At 58.1% G+C, this 17931-nt stretch overlaps 2 protein-coding genes across 7 annotated transcripts in view; one reads left to right on the forward strand and one right to left on the reverse strand.

Annotated features, from left to right (window-relative positions):
* Nucleotides 1–30: 30 nt before the first annotated feature.
* Pomt1 (protein-O-mannosyltransferase 1) lies at nt 31–14795 on the forward strand. Of its 6 annotated transcripts, none has more exons than XM_013506610.1 (22): nt 38–123; nt 770–846; nt 1037–1188; nt 2765–2871; nt 3000–3050; nt 3936–4082; nt 5327–5438; nt 6201–6266; nt 6345–6438; nt 6679–6834; nt 7955–8085; nt 8448–8543; nt 9803–9895; nt 10048–10144; nt 11057–11149; nt 11275–11395; nt 11627–11724; nt 12135–12248; nt 12887–13013; nt 13549–13726; nt 14087–14262; nt 14369–14795. In XM_013506610.1, exons 3-21 carry the CDS (start codon nt 1067–1069, stop codon nt 14259–14261), a joined length of 2178 nt encoding a protein of 725 aa, XP_013362064.1. In that variant the 5' UTR covers nt 38–123; nt 770–846; nt 1037–1066; the 3' UTR covers nt 14262; nt 14369–14795. The 6 variants fall into 6 exon arrangements, with proteins under 6 accessions (XP_005408420.1, XP_013362064.1, XP_013362065.1 ...); XM_013506611.1 differs by having other exon boundaries at nt 14381–14795; XM_013506612.1 differs by having other exon boundaries at nt 11314–11395; nt 14087–14795.
* Nucleotides 14796–17931, reverse strand: part of Uck1 (uridine-cytidine kinase 1) — a gene marked incomplete at its 5' end in the record, with an annotated part of 4787 nt that continues 1651 nt past the window's right edge. Inside the window, 2 exon segments of the mRNA XM_005408637.2 lie at nt 14796–15779; nt 16330–16378. Coding sequence (XP_005408694.2) covers nt 15598–15779; nt 16330–16378 — 231 coding nt within the window.

Genomic DNA, 17931 nt, shown 5'->3' on the forward strand with positions numbered 1-17931 from the left:
CGCCACCGCCCATAGGCTCCGCAGGCAGAGCGAGTCGAGCGTCGAGCAGGGGACTGTGCCGAGTCCCGAGTGGCTTTCCCCTCAACGGTCCTCCTCCGAGCGGTTCCCGGCCGAGAAACCCGAGTACGTGTGTGGGTGCCGGGGGCGGGAGCCTCTCCGGGCCTCAGAAGTCCATTCGTGCGGGACGCCGAGGGTCCACGGGCTCTGGAGGGAAAGGAGACAGGGCCCTGGGGCCCGTATGGCACCGGAGGGGACCAGGGGCTCCCGGGAGAGAGCGGGATACATGAGGCCTCCCAGGAGAAGGGGGGAAGACTTGGGGACAGTGGAAACCGCCGGAGGCCAGGTGCAGCCCCGAGAGGCAGAGCTCAAGGGAGGGCGGGGTATTAGGAGGAGCCCCAGCCTGGCGTGGTGGTGCGCGCCTGTCAGCCCGGCGCGCGGGAGGCTGGGGCAGGAGGATCCCCGCGAGTTTGAGGCCAGCCTGGGCTACACAGTGATACCCTGTCTCAAGAAAAAAATCGAACAAGTAAAATAATAAATAAGGATAAAAGAAGGGAATCCCAGTGGTTGATGCTGTCCAGGGACGGAGAAGGAAGCGCTTGGGGCAGATGTGTTTTGAAGATGAGGCTCTGAGGTCCTGACAGGTGGGGCCATGGGCTGTAAGTGGCTGCCATGGCTCGCCAGGAGCTGCCCAAAGGCCAGGTAGCTTGTGGTCACTCTAGGGAAGGACAGGAGAGGCCACGTCCTTCCTTGACAGTAGCCTTGTTCCCAGGAGGTGGCCAGCAGGTGCTGGTGGAATGCGCTGTCATAGCGCATGCCCAGTCCTGGCATTCCTGAATTCTCACCCAGGTTTGCCGCCCTTCCCTGTGCCCTGGGGGGGGGGGGGCGTCTCGCGTTCCCATGGCGATGCACGCACACGCTCCCTTCTTTCTCATGAAACCCTCTATGCCCTGCTTCCCCCTTGGTGCTTTTGGAAGGCAAGCTGCTTGGGGTACTTTCCGTGGGCTCTCTTCACTGATGACAGTTCTTCCCTTTTCAGGGTGGCCTCCTGAGCTTGCTTCTCTACAAGATGTTGGGGTTTTTGAAGCGCCCTGTAGTGGTGACCGCTGACATCAACTTAAATATTGTGGCTCTGACTGGAGTGGGGCTGCTGAGCCGGCTGTGGCGTCTCTCCTACCCACGGGCTGTAGTGTAAGCTGAACAGCTCTATTATGGGGGAAAGGATTGTGATCAGTATGAGGAAGAGCCTTTTTAGACAGTGTCACTGGGAAAGTCCTGGGCTTCTCAGTTTGGGAGGTTTGGGGCGGTGAGGGCAAGAAGTATTTGTCGGACAACTCGGACAACACCTGTTGAAGACACCTTGTACGTCTTGCCCTGTGGTTCAATCGCAGAAAAAACTGGACCCATGAAAGAGATGCAATAGAGGAAAATCTTGTTATCAGAGTTGGCCTTTCCATTTTAAAATTAGAGGGCAAGCCAGATGTGGTATCACATGCCTGTAATCCCAGCGCTTGGGAGGCAGCGGCAGGAGGATCAAGAGTTCGAGGCCAACCTGGGCTACATAATGAGGCCCAGGCCAGCCTAAACTACATAGTGAGGCCCTGTCTCAATAAAATGGAAGGCAGAGAATGGGTAGATGTGGATAGCTTAGTTTTAATTATTTAGAGTGCCCAGACCGTGTTTTGAGTCATACTGGGAAATTGCTGCTATTATTATTGAAGGGCGGTTTTGTAATGACTACATATGTTCTTTTTTAACATTTTATTATGGGAAACATCAAACACATACAAAAATAGAGAGAACTGTAAATTACCCTCCATCAGTTTATGCAGCTTCAACAACCATCAGCTTAGCCAAGCTCTTCCCTGCAGTGGGTTAGTTGAAGCAAATCCTACACATTATAGTTCATTTATAAAGAATTCAGCATATAGCTTTAAAAGGAAACCAAAGTTACTTAACCATAGCGGTGTCACCGTGCCTGAGAAATTGACATCAATACCTGGCTATCATCAGATTTCTCTGGTTGTCTAGAAATGTTTTGGGAGTTGGTTCCTGTATATCTTCCTTTCACACTTGTAGCTATTTCTTTATATCACCATGTCTGATTGCATCTTTAGCCGCAGACCTGGGCTGGTGTGTGGGACAATAGGATTAGCATCATCCAAAAGGTGTTTCAGAAGCTCGTCCCATGGTTCATATATACCTAAGTCAGAAAACTAGGGAGATACGGTGCTGGGATTGTACCTCAGTGGTAGAGCACTTGCTTAACATGTGAAGCCCTGTGTTTGATCCCCAGCACCGCCCTCCAAGAAAAAATTCCATCCAGGGATGGAGGCACACACCTGTAATCAGCACTCTGAGAGGCCGAGGCAGGAGAATCACAAGTTTGAACTCAGCCTCCACAGTTTAGCAAGTTAGCAAAACCTCTGTCTCAAAATAAAAAATAAAAAGGGCTAAAGATGTGCTTAGTAAGAAGGCTCTGGGCTCAATACCTAGTACCACTCACACACAAAACTAGAATGAAAAACAGGACCTATATGGGGGTCAGAGCCAGCCTGGCGAATTTCCCACCCTGGAATTCACCCTGTCCCTGTGAATGGTGATGCCATGTGTGTTTCTTAACATTTGGGGATAGGATGGAGTTAGAGCGAAAGATCTGACCACTGCCGCTCACTCACCTGAAGTTCAGAAACACACGTGCGGATCCCCACACCTTTGGTTTGCAGTTAAGATTTCTAGTTGAATAGAAGGCGTGTGGCTTTTTCAGCTTTGATGAAGTCTACTATGGGCAGTACATCTCCTTTTACATGAATCGGGTCTTCTTTCTGGACGACAGCGGGCCACCGTTTGGCCACATGCTCCTCGCTTTGGGAGGTAGGTTTTCTTAAGGAAGTAGCTGTTGCCCTCAGGCCCCCAAGTACATTTAAACCTTCTCAGGGATGACTCTTGTCTCCATATTGGTTGCTTGTCACATTACTCCACAAATTAATTTTCTGTTTTAGGTTATTTAGGCGGATTTGATGGTAACTTTTTATGGAACAGAATTGGAGCAGGTAAAAGATAATTTAAAATTTTCTTATGGATATGCACACAGAATCAAGATATAGTGGTCTGTGGGCATTAACAATGGCTGCTTATGGGGGCTGGGGATTTAGCTCAGCGGCAAAGCGCCTGCCTGGCAAGCGCAAGATCGTGAGTTCGGTTCCTGGTACTGGAGAAAAACCAAAAAAAAAAAAAAAAAAAAAAACAACCAAACAAACAATGGCTGTTTATGAATCAGAGTGCAAGGTCTGGGAAATTACTTAGATACAACTGAAAGACTTCTGAAAAGTCTGGTAGAAGCCCTATTGTTTACTTGTAATAATTACTGGTGCAAGCCGGGCGTGGTAGCGCACGCCTGTAATCCCAGCATTCGGGAGGCTGAGGCAAGAAGATCATTGCGAGTTTGAGACCAGCCTGGGCTACAAAGTGAGCTCAAGGCTGGACTGAACTACATAGCAAGACCCTGTCTCAAAAAGACCAAAAAAAAAAAAAAAAATTATTGGTGCATGTATCACATGGCATTTGTTTGTCTTTAGCTTTTGTATGTATGCATTTTGCATGTTCCCACAGTGCCTTTAGAAATAGGTGGGGTAATATAAAGAAGCATTAATCTTAGAATCTTTAGTCATTTTTCCTGTTTCATGAGAGCAGTTCCTTGACTGTATAAAGCTAGTTTCAAAGCAGACAGGCACACAGTAATATGCACCTGTAGCCCCAGTTACTTGGGAAGCTGAGGCGGGAGGATGACTGGAGCCTAGGTGGTGGCCAGCCTGGAAAACGTAGCAAGACCCTGTCTTACAACAGACGCAAAGCCTGGTTTGAAGCTCTGTGGTTCCCGTGCTTCGCTGGTAGCGTGGCCCTCCGGGCCCTCAGCGTCTCTGTGCTTGCCTTTCCAGAATACACCAGCAATGTGCCTGTGTGGGCCTTGCGCCTGCTGCCGGCGCTCACGGGGGCCCTGTCGGTGCCCATGGGCTACCAGATTGTGTCGGAGCTGCGCTTCTCCCACTGTGCCGCCATGGGTGCAGCCCTGCTCCTGCTCATCGGTAAGCTCGGGCCTGCCTTGCAGCCCCGCAGGGAGGACCAGAATGCCGGCCCGGGGGAGCTACCAGGGGTCGGCTAGGAAGCTTCGGGGGTCAGTGGTCACGCAGCACAAGCGGGCACATCCAGTTGATCTGGTCATGGCTCTGCAAGAGCGCACTCCCACGCGCAGCACTAAACTATCAGAACTTCCATCCTACAAGGGGAGCTCCACAAGGGCGGGTACCAGACTGAGCTCAGGGCGCATGCGCACCCCCGCTCTCTGCCAGTTCCCTCCCTCAACCCCTTCCCAGGTCCCGGCCAATCCAGATGTCCAGGGTTAATGGATCCTCTTTCAGCTCAGGTTCTTGGACAGATGAAGTTCAATCATGGGAAAGTTAGACTAAATTGGGTGTGGTGGCTCGCATCCTTTTTTTTTCTCTAGGCAGGGTCCCACTACGTAGTCCAGCAGGCCTTGACCTCACTGTGTAGCCCAGGCTGGCCTCAAACTTACAGCAGTCCTCTTGCCTCAGCCTCTGAAGTGCTGGGATTACAGGCGTAGGGCACCCTGCCTAGCTATCCCAGCACTCTTGAGGCTGAGGTAGGAGGATGGACATGAGTTCTAGGCCAGCCTGGGTTACATGGCAAGACCCTGTCTCAAAAAATTGAAAAACAAACAGAAGCAACATTCACAATAGCTCTCTAAGGTTGATATTACTTCTGAAAATTAAATGAAGGGCTCAGAAAAGTGCAGCGACTTGTCCACATTCACACCGATGAGGTTGCCGTGGTGGCTCCAGAGCACGGCTGTGCCTGCCCGCCTGTTCTCACCTTCCCAACGCCACGTTCTGGGACACGGTGGCTGCTGGGCTTGTCCTAGTGAAGTGCAGGCAGCTGCGAATCCGAGGGGTCTGCCTGTGCAGCCTGGCCGTAGATCAGAAAGACCCCCAAATTACCTGCGTCGGTACAAAGCTGCAGGTTTCTTGTCATCCCCAAACAAGCCAGAATGACTGTTGATTTACCGCCTGCAGTGGTGTTAGACGCAGCCCGGAGGTGACTGGAAGTCTGCGAAAGGGGATCTGTGGGCTTTGTGGAAGTAAGGGGAGCTTTTCAGTGAGGGGTATGAGGGTCTGTGGCCTTCCGTGGCCTGGGAGGGGGCCCGGGTCTGTCCCCTGAGAGTACAGGTCAGCTGCCTCTTCCTATGAATGCTTTTCATCTTCATGCATTTCCTGTGCACCGTAAGACTGACGTAGTTTCATCTTTGTGACAGAGAACGCCCTGATCACCCAGTCCAGGCTCATGCTGCTGGAGTCACCATTAATATTTTTTAATCTCTTGGCTGTGTTGTCCTATCTGAAGTTCTTCAACTCCCAGAAACAGAGGTATGAAGTGTATCCTTCTGAGTTCCTAAGAAAACACATTCTGGGTGGCTTCTGATGCCTGTTATTTTGAGGACTTGCTTACTGAATATCTTGTGGCCACTTTATATTTTGGGGAGTGGCCTTTGGCTCATGACTTCATAAATAGCACCCTCATTTCCTGTAACTTTAACCAACTAAGGAAAATGTTCTTGACGTAAAAAGAAAAATTCTTTTTTTTTTTTTTTGTCTTTTTGAGATAGGGTCTCACTATTCAGTTCAGGGTGCCCTTGAGCTCACTTTGTAGCCCAGGATCGCAACGATCCTCCTGCCTCAGCCTCCAAAGTGCTGGGATTACAGGCGTGCGCCACCTCACCCGACCTAAGAAAAATTCTTGGTGCTTGCAATCCCAGCTCTCTGAGAGGCTGAGGCAGGAGGATTGCAAGTTGGAGCTCAGTCTGGACAACTTAGCGACTTGGCAACACCCTGTCTCAAAATAAAGCATAAAAAAGGCTGATCTCCAGTACCACCAAAAAAGAAAAGAAAATCTGCTGAGAATGAAACACTGGGGTGCGGGCTGGGGATGTAGGTCAGCAGCATGGTGCCTGCCTGGCAAGCGTAGGGTCCAGAGTTTGATTCCCGGTTCAAAAAAAACGGAAACACCGGGGGATGGGGATTCTTTTTAATGTGCCTGGTGCTCCGATAGCCGGGCACCGCAGGGAGACTTGAGAAACGTGTCCTCCCCGGCCAGGGGACACAGTGATAACCGTCGCACCTGTGTCACAGCCCTTTCTGTCTGCGCTGGTGGTTCTGGCTGATGCTGACAGGGGTCGCCTGCGCCTGCGCCGTGGGGTGAGTCAGGTCGCCTGCTGTGGGCTGTCCTCGAGGTGTGCTCCTGCCCGTCCCACCTGACCGTTCCTGTCTTTTCAGCGTCAAATACATGGGCGTCTTCACCTACCTGCTCGTGCTGGGCGTCGCAGGCGTCCATGCCTGGCACCTGATCGGAGACCGGACTCTGTCAAATGTAGGTGTCAGTGTCAGTGTCCCCTTAGTGTGGTCTGTGTGGGGCACCAGGCACCCGTCCTCCAGGAGTTTTGGTGCAGAGACTCCCTCAAGGTTTCAGAAGCTGGCCAGGGAGTGTCAGCTGTCAGCGGACCTGTCAGTGTCGCCTGCCAGGGCGGTGACTGTCGCTGAGCCTCAGCGTCTGGAGATGGACCTGCTCTCCAGGGAGCAGAAGGCCACCTGTCTGCCTGTCTCCCGGCAGGTCTGTGTGTTCTGCCACCTGCTCGCCAGAGCGGTGGCCCTGGTGGTCACCCCAGTTGTCCTGTATTTACTGTTCTTCTACGTGCACTTGACACTGCTCTACCGCTCCGGGCCCCACGATCAAATCATGTCAAGCGCCTTCCAGGCCAGCTTGGAGGTAAGAGGTGGGGTGTCAGGATGCAGCCTTTTGTGCGTCACAGACTCCAAGCTTTTTGTAACACGGCATGGAGAGAGCATTACAGAAAACATGAACTCAGGAGGAGAGGCAGCCACATAGTGTTTCTCAAGGAGCTCTGAGTGTCCCCACGGTGCGGAAGGAGCTGAGGGCTGGCTGTCTGACTGTCACTCTGAGTTGCTTGAGGACATCCTGAGGTCCTGCACACCCTGGGCGGTTTCTGGTTCCTGCTCAGACAGATGCAAGCTGGGTTCATTGAGACAAACCTCGCAGACATCTACAGGGAGGATCCCTAATCCAGAACGCGCCAGTACCTGCAACTCCCGGAGTGCAGGCGTGACCCGCACTTTTAGATTTTGGAGTGTTGGGGAGTCTGGGTTTTCAGATGAGGGATGATTAACTGTTAAGGTCTACGCAAATCTTCCCAAATTAAAAGAAATCCCAAATCCGAACGCTCCTGGTTCTAGGCATTTCGGGTAAGGGACCCTCGGCCTAGAGGAGCCAGCGGGCGGGAGTGGGTGGGCCTCGGCCTGGCTGTCACCTGGCTTCTGCCAGTGGCGGCTCTGCACGTCCCATGCGCCTCAGTCTCTTCCTCTCTTAGAGGTTGGCATCATTTGCCTTTCTCCGGACTGTGGGAAGTGAGTGACGGTCCGGTAGGGGGCGTTTAGCTGGGTGCCTGGCCTGAGTAGCAGTTACTCGTCAGAGCTCTGGTCAGGCTCTGCAGTGTGATAGTATGAGGTTTGTTTTTTTGTTTTTTTCTTTTTCTTTTTTGTTTTTTTCCGGTGCCGGGAATTGAGCTCACGACCTTGAGCTTGCCAAGCAGGCGCTGTGCCGCTGAGCTACATCCCCAGCCCCTAGTACAAGGTTTTAAGAACTTCCATAGGAGCTGGGTGTGGTGGTGCATGTCTGTAATCCCAGGACTCAGAGGCTGAGGCAGGAGGATCAGCTTGAGTTCAAGGCCAGTCTGAACTACGTGGTGGGACCCTGTCTCAATACCGTACCCCCAAAAAAGAACTGCCACTGCCCCACATGCCACCCAGCTGGGGAGTGGCTGTCTAGAGGGGGGCTGAGGACTGTGACTCTTTCTCTGCCCCTGTCCCAGGGAGGACTGGCCCGCATCACCCAAGGCCAGCCCCTGGAGGTGGCCTTCGGCTCTCAGGTCACCCTGAGGAATGTCTTCGGCAAGCCCCTGCCCTGCTGGCTTCACTCGCACCAGAACACCTACCCTATGATGTAAGCACAGCCCCGTCAGCGCGCAGTGCCAGCGGCTTCTTTCTGCAGCTGGGTCTGGGGGCCGTGGGAACTGAGCTCTTGGGCTGCAGGTGCCACGAGCTGGTGGCACCTGCGGCGAGCCTGTCTGGGGCCTTGGTGCACAGTGCCCGTGTCTCCCTGTGCAGGCAGCATGGGGCCGTCTGAGGGCCCCCGCTGCGCGTCCTCCTGTCCCCGTGAGAGTCAGACCCCGTCTTTGCTGGGCCCCCTTCCCCCGACACCTGCCCAGGCAGCCCTGCTGGGGTCCTCTGCACTCCCCGTGAGTGGGGGCCCCTGGCATATGCCAGCTGCCCCCAGGCCCTGCTCCTTTCGGCCTCCCCTCGCAGCTATGAGAACGGCCGGGGCAGCTCCCACCAGCAGCAGGTGACCTGCTACCCCTTCAAGGACATCAACAACTGGTGGGTCATCAAGGACCCTGGGAGGTGAGTGCGGTCCCTGGGTCCCCAGCTGAGCTCACGTCAGCCGGCCAGAGGTTCCCAGACTGCGCCTGGGCTGTGCCGCTGGCATCATCCCCTCGCCCTGTGCTGGCCTGGGGTCCCCCTGCCGCACCACCGAAAGCAGGGTTGAGGCTGGGTCACCAGGGCCTCAGTGGCACCTGACGTCTCCTCTCAGCAGTCACAGGGCGGCCCAGACCTTCCGCACCCCTCTGCGTACCTCACAGAAACAGGGCCCTCCAGCCACACGGGGCGCCACCCTGCTCGGCCTCAGTGTGGGGCCTCTTCCCACTCCCAGGCTGGGCACTCGGTCCCCCTCTGCCGCCCGCCTCTCTGTGCCGGGTGGGTGCCACTCATGTGCCCGCTCAGTCGGCAGCACTGAGGGGCCTCCACAGGGGCCGCTGTCCCACCTGGAGCTTCCTGAGTGTCCACAGCCCCCCAACACGAGGGCTCCTGTTGCACCCCAGCCTGGGCTCGGCCCACTCTCGGCACCCTTCTGCCTCTGCCAGTCAGGACTTCTGGGGCACCTGAAGTCGGCGGCTCCTCCTCCTGCTCCTCTGTCTCCATCTCCACAGGCTTCCTGCTGTCCATGGTCTCACGGTCCCTGATTGATTGGAGTGCCCCTTGCTCCTTGTCCCTTGGTGCCATGCAGGGCAGTGGCCGCTGTCCAGCTGTTCAGACTTCCTAGGCCCTGCCTGGACTTCTGTAGGGCGGGTGGGAGACAGAGGTTGCTGTTGGAGGAGGGGTTCTCGCCAACCGTGGGTACTAGTCACTGCGGCGTTGGTACCAAGGGTGATGATAGCAAATGGAATCACTCCTGGCCATTGGGAAGGTGCGTTAGGTTCCAGAAAAATGTTAAGCGGCTGGACACAGTGGTGCACACCTGTGATCACAGCTACTTGGGAGGCTGAGGCAGGAGGATCTCAAGTTTGAATCAATCCTGGGCAACTTAGCAATTTAGTGATACCCTGTCTCAGAGTGAAAAGTTGAAAAGGCTGGAATTAAGTTCCGTGACCCAGAGTTTGCTTTGCCTGCGCCAGGCTCTGGGTTTCATCCACAGTACTCAGGGAAAAAAGAAAAAGTGAAATGAAATGTATGTTCCATGGTTCTCTATGAAGTCACCTCATACAAGGTGTAGGGGGGCTGCTGCAGATCACTGTGTGCAATGGGAGAACACAGCCCTACCCCTCTGGGTGAGCTGTCCCTCTGGTCTGGGGGCACCGAGCTCACCACTGTCTTTGCTGCAGGCACCAGCTGGTGGTGAGCAACCCGCCCAGGCCTGTGCAGCACGGGGACGTGGTCCAGCTGGTCCACGGCATGACCACACGCCTCCTCAACACGTGAGTGCCCACGGGGATGCAGTGGGGCCGGGTAGCCCTGGGTCCCACTTCCTCCTGCTCCCCTTGTCCCCTGTCCCCTGTCCCCTGTCACCTGCGGGGCCCCTGACCCTAAGGAAGCTCGCTCCAGCCTCACACCTGCCTCGGCCTTGCAGACACGATGTCGCAGCCCCGCTGAGCCCGCACGCCCAGGAGGTGTCCTGCTACATTGACTACAACATCTCCATGCCCGCCCAGAACCTCTGGAGGCTGGTGAGCCCCACGCGCCTGCCCCTCCCGCGTCCTGAGATCCCCGGGTGGGCAGTCCGAGAGGGCTGTGCGTGAAGCGGGCTGCGGTGTTTCCGCAGGGCGCAGACACTGCCTCCTGTGTGCTCCGTGGATCCCGAGGGGCCCTGGCTCCTGAGTGAGCAGCAGGGGTCCCCGCTTGGCCCTGTGGGTGGGTGTGCAGTTCTGGGTGTTCATCTTGCCCCCTCCTCCATGGCCAGGTCCGCAGCACCAAGGACAGCGCCTCACAGGCGCCCCATCACGGTTTCCCTGGGGCTAGGAGTGCAGTCACCCCTCCTCCAAGGGCCGGGCCTCTGCTCCCCTTGAGGGACTGGGTTTCCTGGGAAAGACCAGCAAGTTCCCAGTACTGGGCCTTCCCACCCCTGTGAGCCAAGGACCCGAGTGCAAGATACAGCCTCAGCCTCACCGTCCCGAGGTGGCACGGGGGCACTGGAGGCCCTTCCACAAGGAGAGCCGTGTGCTCCTCCCTGCGTCAGACCAGCCGCCGCAGTTCCTCTTTCCTTGGGGACTGGGCCCAGGGCCTTCCTGCTGAGCCAGCTCCCGCAAGGTGCCCTTTTTTTTTGAACCACGGTCTCACTAAATTGCTGAATTGCTCAAGCTGGGCCTAAACTTGTGACCCTCCTGTCCCAGCCTCCTAGAGTGCTGGGGCCGCAGGCGTGTGCCGCACCCCGGCCTCTGGCTTGTCCCTTCTTCCCAATGTGTTTCAGTCTCCTGCTTGCCACGCCGGGCCGTGCAGCTCCCTAGGCAGAGGGACTGGGGGTCTCCCTGGGGGTCTGCGAGGTGACTGTTGCCGGGCGCAGCCCTGGCCTCTGGGCCCATGTCCCTCTGTGCTGCACATGTGTCCTGCCCTGGCGCCGCCTGACAAGCCTGTCCCCGCAGGACATCGTGAACCGGCAGTCAGACAAGGACACCTGGAAGACCATCCTGTCGACTGTGCGCTTTGTGCATCTGAACACGTCTGCCGTGCTCAAGGTGCACACAAGGCCCTGGGAGGGACCGGGCCCCGCCCCCAGCCCAGGGTCGCAGACCCGCCAAGGGAGGCTCGGCCAAGCAGGAGCCGTGCCCCAACACTCCCGTTGTCTCCTCGGCATGGTCAGCTGAGCGGGGCGCACCTCCCCGACTGGGGCTTTCGGCAGCTCGAGGTGGTGGGCGAGAAGCTGTCACCGGGCCACCATGAGAGCATGGCGTGGAACGTGGAGGAGCACCGCTACGGCACAAGTGAGCGCACATGGCCACCATCCCCGCTGCGTGGGGCTGGAGTGCCGGGCCCCACCTTGGGAGCGAGCTGGAACGGCAGGCAGGGGCTCCGGGGTCCTGGCTGGGCGGGGCTTGCTGAGGGCCGCAGGGCCCAGTGCGATGGGGGGCTTGGGGTCCGGGGGCTGTGGGCAGCAGCTCTGTCCAGGCCCTGAGCGTGCCATGCTCCTGCTCTTGGGGCCGTCTGTCCACCAGGCCAGGAGCAGAGGGACAGGGAGCTGGAGCTGCACACACCCACGCAGGTGGACATCAGCAGGAACCTCAGCTTCATGGCCAGATTCTCGGAACTGCAGGTGATGCGGCCGCCCGGGGAAGTGCTCTGTCTACCCAGTTGTGGCGGCAGAACCAGTTTCGAGCCTCTCTGTCATCCTAGTGGCGCGTGTGACACTGCTGTCCCCCCCCCCCCCCCGTGGGTTTACAGTCAGGAACAGTCAGGAACAAGAGGTTCTGTATCAGCCTGACGTTGCGACACGGCTAGGGTATCCTAAGGCCCCCGTCCAGTGACGTGGGCCGTGTGCAGCCAGCAGAGCCCCAGCACCTCAGGGGCAGCAGCTCTGAGGCCCACAGCCGATGGAGGCGTGGGGGCTGCTGCGTCCTGCCTCTTGGCCGTGGAGGAGCAGGCTGGGAGCAGGGCTGCTGCTCAGCAGCGCTCTACGCGCCTGCCCGCGCCCCCGCGCCCCGCAAGCTGTGTGCTCTGTTCCAGTGGAGGATGCTGACGCTGAGGAGCGAAGACGCGGAGCACAAATACAGCTCCACGCCCCTGGAATGGGTCATGCTGGACACCAACATCGCCTACTGGCTGCACCCCCAGACCAGCGTAAGCCACGTGTGTGACTGGGTGACAGGGCAGGCGTGGCAGGGTGACAGGGCAGACATGTCCTCACGGCCTTTCGCAGCTGGGCTCCTGAGGTCACTGTATGGTGGGCTCAGGAAGTGCCCCCCGCCTCCCTGCCTGGCGCGGCAGGGCGCAGGAGCTGACTTGGAGCCCGGGGAACCAGGCCCAGGCTCCCCCTTGGGTGTGGTGTGGACGGGGGTTTTCTTTCCGTGAGTAGCCTTGTCATTAATGAATCCTGAGCCAGGCATGTCTGTGCATGCTATCTCAGCTACTCTGGAGGCCAAGGCAGGAGGACTGCGAGTTTGAGGCCAGCCTGGGCAATTTAGTGAGGTTCTCTCAAAAAATGAGAAGGGCTGGGAGGTGCACCCAGTGGCAGAGCACTGGCCTAGCCTGTGGGGGGCCTGGGTTGCATCCCCAGCACTACCCACACCCCGAAAAGAGGAGGGATCTCATGTACTCTGCGTTGTGGACAGAGCTGCGATGTCAGCACTCGTGCAGAAAGGGCCTCCTGGGGCCACGGCTAGGCGGGTGGGGCCGGAGGGTGCTGGACCGCAGCGTGTGCCCTCACGCTGCCGATGTGCAGGCACCTTGCCAACCCCATGCCTGTCCCCTGCCCCCAGGCTCAGATCCACCTGCTTGGGAACATCGTGATCTGGGCCTCGGCTAGCCTGGCCACAGCCGCCTACACACTGCTCTTCCTGTGGTACCTGCTCAGACGGCGCAGGGGCATCCATGACCTCCCCGAGGGTCAGCGCCGCCCCTCCTGCCCCACCCCCGAGCCCAGCCTTCCCGGGAACTATTCTGCAGAGAGGCGTCCGCTGCCCTGCGCCCCAGGGGACTGCGCCTGGCTCTGGCTGTGTCGGGGTCGCACGTAGCAGAGGCAGCAGGGAGGGCCGCGGGTGGGCTCCTGGCCCCCTATGTATTGCCTGTCTATACTGGAGGGGCCACACAGCACAGGGCCGCCAGCAGGGACGCACTCAAAGCCATGTGGAACTAGAAAAGAAAGGGCCACCCAGGACAGGGCGGTACCCCCAGGACCCCGCCTGGCCCCAGCCCCGTCTCTGCTCACCTCTGGGAGCCAGTCCCCTCCTTCCCCCGGCTTGGGTTGGCTCCACCCCTCGAGGCTGGCAGGGCTCAGTGATGCCCCTACAGGGGCCCGGCGTGTCACAGGCGTGGCCCGTCAGGCCTCCTGGTGTGGCGCCCACCCGTGCCTACTCCCAAGGGTGGGAAGCTTTGGGGGTGGATCCTGCGCGTGACTTGGGGTGCGCTGCCCTCCCGACAGACATGTGGCTGCGCTGGGCGCTGGCCGGGACGCTGTGCGCCGGCGGCTGGGCGCTGAACTACCTGCCCTTCTTCCTGATGGAGAAGACGCTCTTCCTCTACCACTACCTGCCCGCGCTCACCTTCCAGCTCCTGCTGCTCCCGCCCGTGCTGCAGCACGTCTCCGACCACCTGTGCAGGTGCGGCCCCCAGAAGCGGCAGCGGGCAGGGAGCTCAGGCTGACGGCAAATGGCTCCTGTGCCTGGGGACCGGGAGGGGGCGGGTGGCCCCAGAGCAAGGCCAGGGATCCGCGCTGTGGGGTGCTTGGAATTACGGGATGTCGGACACACACGGAGAGCCTGGGGCAGGGCAGAGGGCGTGCGGAGCCTGTGGGTGGCCTCGGGCATGGTACAGAGGGACTGGAGGCTGTGGTGGGCGGGCGAGTGGCGAAGTCAGCTCATCCAGGGCCTGAGGGTCTGGGAAGCGGTCAGCACCTGTGCAGGACACGGCCCGACAGGAGGGCAGGGCCGGTGCTCACGCCTCAGCACCGCTGCCCGCAGGACCCGGCTGCAGCGCAGCGTCTTCAGCGCTCTCGTCATAGCCTGGTATTCCGCCGCCTGCCACGTGTCCAACATGCTGCGCCCGCTCACCTATGGGGACAGAGCGCTGTCCCCAGGAGAGCTCCTGGCCCTTCGCTGGAAAGACAGCTGGGACATCCTGATCCGAAAATCCTAGAGTAAGGACACACTGGGCGGGTGGGACCAGGTGCCACAGTCCCTTAGAAACCTGTTCCCCTTCGGAGTGCGGGAGCCCCGGGATGTGCCTGGGTCTCTTCCCGAAAGGGTCTCCAACAGGCACCTCATGAAGCTGAGGATGCCGCCCCGTCTCCTTGACCTGCAAGGCCCCCCAGCTGGAGTTTAGCAGCCAGCTCGAGGCCCTAAGACAGAGGCCAGGGATGCAGCAGCTCGGGGACCCCATGTGGGCCCAGGGCCTCCCTCGGCTGCCAGTCTGGGGCTGAGTCCTCGGGCCGCCCTTGTTCGGGACACGCACCAGGCCGGAGCAGAGCCCCGCCTGCCTGCAGCCAGGCCTCCGTGGAGTGGCTGGCGGGCCCACCCTTGACAGGATCCCTGCTGCTGCAATTTTTGAAATCCCCGAGATTTCACTGGGACACAGGCGAGCGGCATCTTCACCTTCAGCAGCTTGTATCACCTACACATTGCGTTGCCTTGCATTTGCCTTTTTAAAATGTAAATAAAAGGACAAACTGGCTTTCGTATGTAGAATTGTTTATTAATTTAGGCTCATCCGTGCCAAGACTCACAGAGCAGCCCCAGTGCGGCTGCATAGCCACGGTGAGAAGCCCCAGGTGTTTGCCACAGAGAGCTCCAACGGCAAAGGACACTTCAAGAGGGCCATCACGGGACGGATGGACGAAAACCTGGACAACAGGCAGGACTGTGGCAAGGCTGTGAGCTGGCTCTTGGCAGGGGCCCACAGGGGCAGCCTGGGCTGGGGCCCGCGTCTGAGTGGGCTGCTCGAGGCAGAAATGCCGGCCACCCCGGACTCCTGCCTCTTTGCTTGTGGGCCGAGCCACAGCCCGGAGCAGCGCAGGGACCATGGCTTACGGGTCACAGCCGGCCTTGTGCTATGGGACAGAGTGAAACAGCAGGACACGTGTGTCTCAGCGTGTCTCGGTGATGTGCCTGTAGGCACAGACCATACGGGAAACCGATCTCTTGCTGTGCGTTTGCTGTCCAAAATCACCAGGCCAGCCAGTGGCCAGGCCGCTTCCACTTTCCCCAAAGTACAAGATTCACATTTCTGCAGGAAGCAGGCGCCACAGGCTTCCCACACGCACCCTGGTGCTTCCGGGGCCCAGGGATGCCGACCTCCTCTTCCAAGGAAGCGGGAAGCCGGAGGCTGCCTCCGTGACCCAGACTGCACCCTCCTCGTGAAGATACCTGGTCCCAACACCACCAGGACCCGCCAGAGGCTGTGGCCTCTGTGCTTCCAAGGGCAGGGTGTCCCCAGGCCCAGTGGCTGGCCTGGTGGGGCCACCTGCCCAGGGCGATCAGTGGGGTCTGCTGCTGGACTCCAGGTGTGACCGCTTGCCAGAGGCCAGCACCCCGGGGTGGTCCCCTGGCTCGGGGAAGGTCCTCTTGTGGTTGCGCCCGTTGGTCCCGCCCCGGTGCCGCTTGCAGAGGTCGCCGTTGAGGATGTCCTGGATGTGCTGCACTATCAGGTTGATGGCGACTGGGGACAGGCAGGAGGCGCTCAGCTCTGCCCACACCCATCCGCCCCAGACCTGCGCCCTCCCCGCGCTGTGTGTCGGGAGCTCAGCAGGTGTCCCGGGAACCCCACCTCCCAGAAACGGCACAAGACACTCAGCCCAGCCTCTCCCTGGGGGCACGGTGGCCAAGCCTGGTTACAAGGCTTTCTGCTACGGTGACCAGCCCTGTCCACAATTCTAAACATGGCCCGCTTTTTTTTGGCAGCACAGGGTACTGAACCCAGGGCTTCACACAAGCTAGGCAAATACTGAGCTACACCTCCAGCTCTCTTTTAAATTTTTACTTTGAGACACAGTCTCACTAAGTGGCCCAGGCTGGCCTAGGACTTGCAATCCTCCTGCCTCAGCCTCCCAAGTAGTTGGGATTGCTGGTGTATGAGACCATGCTCAACTCTAATACGTCTGTGAAGTACACACTGAACCTGTGCCCTGGCTAACACCGATCCATCACCGAGACGGGATGCAGCGGCCCTCGCTGAGGCTGGGAGGGGACAGGAGTGGGCGGTTCCTTACCCATGTTGTCGACCCCGCGAGGGATGATCACATCAGCGTATTTCTTTGTCTGCAACACACAAAAGGGGGGTTCTCGTGAGCCTCCAGCTTCTCCAGGGGACCTCAGTACTCAGGGCCAGGTGCAATAGCAGGGCACCAAGACACTCGTGTCACTGGCAGGCAGGGACAGACTGAGGCAGCTGTCAGCCTGATGTGCACAGCAGTGACCCAAGCTGATCAGGCTGAGGGAACTGCCCTGAACGTCCCCAGCGTACTCCTCCTGCTCCTTCCCAGCATCCCTGTGGTGACAGTTCATGCCAATTACGAGTCGGCCGGGCCAGGTTAAGTGCGTGCCTCCCCACACTGTGACCTGGCCAACCTTCCTGCTGAGGCCCCGGAGAGGTGGGCAGGATAGGACCATGTCACAGGGATGCCCTCGTGCACACAGGGATGCCCCCGCCTGTACCTGCCACTGCCCCCAGGCTCCCTAGTCCCTAGTCAACGTCCCTGCTCAAGTCAGGGCCACCAAGTGGGCAGCCAGCTGGACGGCAGGAGGCCCAGGCTCGGACCTGCCCAGGCTCTGGTGCCCCTGGGTGTAAATCGACCAAGGGAGCCTGTCACCAGGGACAGAAATGTGCAGGGTGTGGGGCATGCAGCAGGGTGGCATCACGGTGCAAGGGGCTGTCACATGGAAGCAGGGGCCGGGACGGAGGAAGGGAGGGAGCCAGGAGCACAAAGCCCTGGGGCAGCAGAACATGGTGTGGATGGCGGCCAGGCCTCTGCGGGGACTGCTGTGTGGCCAGGTTAGCTGGACTTCACCAGCAGCCACCCCAGGGGCAAAGGAGGCTGAAGCAGATAGGGGTCTCCCTCTTCGTAGGATGACTGGGTCAGAGCCAGCACCCAGGGTCTTCCTGCAAACCCTCCCCTCTGTCAGATGTCCTTTTGCTAATACCGTAACAGCCAATTTACTTTTCAAATCAATTTCCCGGCAACATAAATGTGAAAAAGTTTTCTTTAAACAGCAGGAAACTCTTATCTTCTACTTTTTAAAAGCAGGAATCCTAGTTCCAGTTCCTCTATGCTGTATTCTTAATTTAAGAGGCAAGATAGTGTTAAATTTCTCTTTAAAACACTCCATCTGGGGGCTGGGGATTTAGCTCAGCGGCAAAAGTGACTGCCTGGCAAGCGCAAGGTCGTGAGTTCGGTTCCCGGTACCGGAGGAAAAAAAAAAACAAAAACAAACCACTCCATCTGGGTATGGTGGTCCATGCCCCTAATCCCAGCACTTGGGAGGCTGAGGCAGGAGGATCACTGTGAGTTCAAGGCCAGCCTAGGCTACATAGTGAATTTAAGGCCAGCCTGAACTACATAGCAAGACCCTGTCTCAAAAGAAAGGAAAGAAAAGAAGAGAAAGGGAGAGGGGAGGGGAAAAGAAAAAGAAAAGGAAAAAGAGAAAGAAACAAGAAAAGAAAAGAGCCGGGCATGGTGGCACACGCCTGTAATCCCAGCACTTGGGAGGCTGAGGCAGGAGGATCGTTTCAAGTTCGAGACCAGCCTGAGCTACAAAGTGAGCTCAAGGCCAACCTGAACTGCATAGCAAGATCCTGTCTCAAAAAAGACCAA

The sequence above is a fragment of the Chinchilla lanigera genome, unplaced genomic scaffold (assembly GCF_000276665.1).
Source record: "Chinchilla lanigera isolate Chin_1 unplaced genomic scaffold, ChiLan1.0 scaffold00112, whole genome shotgun sequence".
In the NCBI taxonomy this organism is placed as follows: domain Eukaryota; kingdom Metazoa; phylum Chordata; class Mammalia; order Rodentia; family Chinchillidae; genus Chinchilla; species Chinchilla lanigera.